Source organism: Helianthus annuus, chromosome 11, assembly GCF_002127325.2.
Source record: "Helianthus annuus cultivar XRQ/B chromosome 11, HanXRQr2.0-SUNRISE, whole genome shotgun sequence".
Classification (NCBI taxonomy): domain Eukaryota; kingdom Viridiplantae; phylum Streptophyta; class Magnoliopsida; order Asterales; family Asteraceae; genus Helianthus; species Helianthus annuus.
This window is the reverse complement of record NC_035443.2, coordinates 171,678,137-171,683,753: the sequence shown is the minus strand read 5'-3', so window position 1 is coordinate 171,683,753 and position 5,617 is coordinate 171,678,137. Positions and strand designations below refer to the sequence as shown.

The window sequence follows — 5,617 nt, the reverse complement described above, 5'->3', positions numbered from 1 at the left end:
ATAAAGAAAGAAGAACACAAAAACGCTTATAGGCAGTCTGTTAATTAAAAAAGTTCTGTTAAAAAAGTAATATTATTAGCTGAAAATGATACCATTAATTGTGACGTTGATTACGATGGATCTTTATTATATATGGCCGGCAGTTAAGAAATTAATCTTTCTTGTCATATTATTATATTAATTAACATTTCTTTTAAACGCACTTTTTTTAACATTATATTGCATACAAACAAGAAGATAACAAGACTAGCCATGAGCTAGACATATAAAACAACCCCTGGCTAATAAAGAAAACATGTCGGGACCAGAAAACTGAAATTAAAATCGAGAATTATATATACTCTATTCCTATAAGTATACCTTATAGATAACTTGCATTACAACTCAACTTGGTTTACAGCATCAGATGGCTTCTCTTCCGGTGTTGACCGTTCTTGACCAGCCTCTAGTATCACCACCTCCTGCCACGGTAAGCGACACTTCGTTGCCCCTTACTTTCTTCGACATTTTTTACCTTCGCGCGCCTCCGATTCATTTTCTTTTCTTCTATGATCTGCCACTTAGTACAACTCAATTCACTGATACTCTTGTTCCCAATCTTAAACACTCCCTATCAATCACCCTTCAACACTTTTTCCCTTACGCAAGTAATTTGATTGTGTTTCCTGACCGAACTAGAAAACCAGAAATTCGTTATGTCGAAGGTGATTCTGTCAAGGTTACTTTTGCAGAATGCAATCTTGATTTCCATGATCTCACGGGATACCATCCCCGAGATTGTGACAAGTTTTACCATCTTATACCTTTACTAGGAGACTGTTCTAAAATATCTAATTATGTTAAAATCCCCGTTTTCTCGCTACAAGTTACGATTTTTCCCAATTGTGGTATTTCGATTGGAATGAGTTTGCACCATTGCCTCGTCGATGCTACGACTCAGTTTAGTTTCTTGAAGGCATGGACATCGATTGCTCGATGTGGGACAGATGAGTCATTTTTAGCTAATGGAACTTTTCCAATTTATGAAAGACTAGTAAAATACCCGGAGCTAGATGAAATATATCTAAAGCGCGCGAAGCTTGAAGCTTTTAACGAAGACTACCAACTTCCAAAACTTTCGGGTCTAACTGATAAAGTCCGAGCTACGTTTGTCTTAAACCGAACCTTCATCAACCAGTTAAAGAAATTCGTTACGAACAAACTACCAACATTACCATATGTTTCATCTTTTACAGTTGCTTGTGCCTATACATGGTGTTGTCTCGCAAAATCTCGCAACGATGATCGCCAAGCATTTGCGATCCCCCTTGATTGTAGGACGCGTATGGATCAACCCATTCCAGCTGCCTACTTTGGCAATTGTATTTGGGGGTGTGTAGTGATCGCAAAAACAACTCTTTTAACAGATAAAGAAGGGTTCATAACGGCTGCTAAGTTAATCGGGGAGAACCTACACAAAATGTTAACGGATAAAGATGGGGTGGTGAAGGATAAACTACCGTTGGAAGTGATGTTGTCTGACGGGATACCAACAGCAATAATATCGATTGCGGGAACACCAAAGCTCAAACTTTACGACATTGATTTTGGATGGGGAAAACCAAAAAAACTCGAGAGGATTTCGCTGGATTATGGTGCATCTATATCTATTGATGCGGGCAAAGAATCCGACCAAGATTTGGAGATAGGCGTTTGCCTTACGGCTACTCAGATGCAAGATTTTGTTCGTGTCTTCAACCTTGGACTAGAACCCTACATTTAGATTTTCATCAAACTGTTTCCGTTTTGTTTTATGTATTATTCTTGTTAGAATACCGTGGTTTTATTGCTGTTGGGAGAATTTAGAAAATATTATTTTATTTTTTGGGTTTTCATTATACAAATTCATTACATATACACAAACACAAATCAAACCAAATTGTTTCACAAACCACAATATTGTACATCAATATTGAAAGTTTCAACCAGCTTTATCCCAACATTCTCACATTATAGAATGTAAATGCAAAAAAATTCGCTAAACATTATAAGAAATAACATAAAAAATATTGCATCTGATCTGCCTGTTGATTGTAAATCATGAAACAACATTATAAGAAATATACTTCGAAGCTCGATCAAACATGAAGCAACACTCGTATTGAATTAAAGCTGTCGGGAGAAACAAAAGGATGGTTGGCTTGTCTTATAAACCCATCCAGGAGCATATATGGGTGCTCACACCATCCTTTTTTTTTTTTTTTTTTGAAAGGTGAGAGTCTACTTTGGTTGTGAGAGCAACTCCCACACCCCCCAAACCGGGGGGCCCTAGCCAAGTCTGCCCAGACTACGTTGTCTTAACCGGGCCCGCGCTGGTTATCAGACTTGGTTACAGCTTTCCCCCGGAAACCGTTTTGCCTCCACACGAGAAGCCTCGCTAGAGTAACAGCCGGATGAAAACCGGGGGCGGGCTCAGGCTCAGGCCCGCGGTCCTTTGTGTCCACAGGTCTCCTCGCCCTCATTGCCCTTACCCCCAAATGCAACAGGTGGGGATCGAACCCGGGTCTCCAAGGAAACCCAAACTTTTTAGTAAATCAAATTATCTATTTTGTTTGCTTAAGGAGTCAATATTGCTTCTTGATAACATTCGCTCAAGACCGACAATATGCCGCGCCGATCGATGGGCGTTTAGCTCGTTCTTGTTGCAGACAGCTTGAAATAAGTTGAGCCAACATGGATGCTCCCTTTGGAGGATGATTATTCTCCTGTAGCAGTGGGTCCAGAATCATTCCCAAATTTGCCTCATGTGCTAGTAATGGAGTAGCCCATTCAAACAAATTTTCTTGGGGAAATTACGAAAATGTCAGATGACCAAAACTATTTTCAGTTTTGTCACCCTCATGCGTCCTTGAAGTGACTCATCATGGCTTGATGCGTCCATATGCCGACCCTTTAAACACTCAATAGAAATTGGACACGTAGCGTTTTGCAGGTGGACCTAGACTCTCTCCTCTCTTTCTGTCTCCTCACTCTCTTCTCTTTCTCTTTGACATGTAATCAAGGTTTGATGAAAGTTTCAAAATGAGGACATACAAGTAAAACGAAACATGTGAAATATGTGTCGGCATCTATGGACTGTCGCCGGAAACCTGCAAGTCGCCTGAAAAGTCGCCGGAAACCTGTAACTCGCCGGAAACCTGTAACTCGCCGGAAAACTCACCGGACGCTTCAGAAACTCGCCGGACGCATCCCGTGCATCATGCCTATCTCTAAGAACGCATCCCGTGGCCACGTATCTATTTTTTATTGAGTTTTGCTCCGTAGACGCATCCCGTGCTTGAGAGACGCATCCCACGCTGGATGCACCTCTCCACCGACACAGGAGACTGACATTTTTGAAAAATGTTTTGGTCAACTGATTTTTTGGTAATTTTCCCAATTTTCTTTTCCTTTTGGTCTGTTCTGGTCAAACACCATTCCTGTTAGTATTTCTAGCAGTACCACTCCAAAAGAATAGATCTCACCCTTCAACATAAAACCTGCCAAATTGGCCATTCATGGGTCAATCATTGACGCGTGCACAACTTCCATGCACTTTTAGCATATGGAGGCCCAATTGAATTAATTGATAAGGAGTTGAGTAACCTATGATCATAAATTTGAGAACATAATCAAAAAACCAGTTTCAAAGCAAAACATACCATCTTGGAAGTGAAGTCCTATGTCCATACTGTCTAATACTTCTAATTCGTAATGGAACCCCTAGGTGCGGCATAATGTGAAGAACTTCTACACAAGTTTGAATGAACATCAGACATGGTGTTGTGCACCTTCAATCCTGAAGTCGAGCATTGTATTCCTGGGAGAGGTATATATAAACAGAATGTTGGTTCAGGCCCCTTTGATCACTACACTCACACTACACACACTCACGTAAATATGTTTATGAAACTCTCTTTATTCAATAAACAAAGGATACAAAATAAAAACCTAATGCTACTCCCTATTTATAATTAAACATACAAATAAAGTCACATGCATAAAAAACCCACGAACTCCTCTTTTGTAGCAACAACTCCCAAGGTACACTTCTCCATAACTCCATCTCCAACAAACTCGGTCAACCATATAACAAACCATCTAACCCGTTTGACTCATGAGGATCCATTTTTCATATAAGATAAACCCGTTTAGAACATGCAACCCGTGGCCGTAATTCATGATCCGTAAATGGTCCAAAACATCAAGATTAATTCCAACACAGAATGTATAGGTGATGTTACTTTGAAATACAAGGTGTTTATACGCTGGAAGATTTACCGCTTCCACCATTATGTCAATGGTCTCAAAGTGTTTATACGCTGGATGTCCCTTCTTATGGAAGAAAGACAGGCCCTGATCGAGCTATTCCTAATGCTATTTTCATTCGTGCAACCCAAGAAAATGGAGTTGTACCTGGCTCTGCATATATAGATCATATACTTTATGCCTCAACGACTATAAGCTACCCGATTTACGCTAGACTACAACAGAATGACTCAGAAACAGAATCACGTTTGTTGGAACGTGTTACCAAGTTTTCGTTCAATGCAGGGTTCATCAACATGAATCCAAATTGTTACATTAAAGTGGGCAGAACTCTTTAAAGTTACGACTAGAAGATTTTCTTATCTCCATAAAGAAGTTCATCTAATCTCGGACTTAGCTCATAAACACAAGAAAGTTCTCGTTCTTGCCCATTCAAGTAATATCCGAAGAGTTTGGCAAGGTTGGGATGATTGAATTCTTCAAATTTGAGATCCAGCTTCACATAAAATATTCAGTAAAGTCATAAGCCTGCACTAACTAAAACGGCAAAAAAAAAAAAAAAAAAAAAAACTGTTTTGAATTTCATTTCTTAAATCGGAAAAGGAGCGAGTCCATTTCAAGTTACCATAGATGTTCCAATATATATACGTCCTCCGTGTTAGAAATACTGATTATTAAACTTTAGTTATGTTTTATTATTCGAACTTATATGTTTATGATATGTACTTAGAATACTATTTCATATAGATAGGATGATATACGGATCAAATTTATAAGCGGGTTTATCAAACTGTCAAGGAAGTTACCCGCTTAAAATTAACCGCCAATTTGTAAGTTTAAATAGTTATTTGCCGGGAACCATTTCCGGTTACCAAGACAATTTTTATGTTACAAAATTGTCCATTCAATTCTCTATATTCTCTTTGCAAATTCAACAATCCGTTTGTTATTCGATATTCACTTCAACATGTCTGTTTATCATTCAAAATCTTCCGCTGCAAATGCAAGTGGCAATCCGGTTATTCAACATGATGTTGATCTGGATTTCCAACACTCCGGACGTACATAGCCAAACCAACACCAAGTTTTCTGGGGCATATGTCAATTCATCGACCCAAGCTTTGAAAATGGTTTTAAGAGAATATGTAGAGAACTCCTCGTCATTGCAATTATTTGTTGCACTTACCAATTCAGCATACGCGAAAATTCTTACACTTACATTGTTAGTTTTCTGAATATACTGAGAACTGATTTCAGATTTGATTTCCTCTACATAAGCCGGCATCAAGTCAGTTTGCTTCCCTCTACATGGTCGTGGACGGTGGTGGTA

The 5,617-nt window shown here is 39.0% G+C and overlaps 1 protein-coding gene across 1 annotated transcript; it reads left to right on the top strand.

The window, feature by feature from the left end:
* The first annotated feature begins 406 nt into the window (after positions 1-406).
* Positions 407-1,859, top strand: LOC110918386 (malonyl-coenzyme A:anthocyanin 3-O-glucoside-6''-O-malonyltransferase). The gene has a single exon (XM_022162718.2). The coding sequence runs from the start codon at positions 407-409 to the stop codon at positions 1,760-1,762; it is 1,356 nt and encodes a 451-aa protein (XP_022018410.1). The 3' UTR covers positions 1,763-1,859.
* The last annotated feature ends 3,758 nt before the right edge of the window (positions 1,860-5,617 follow it).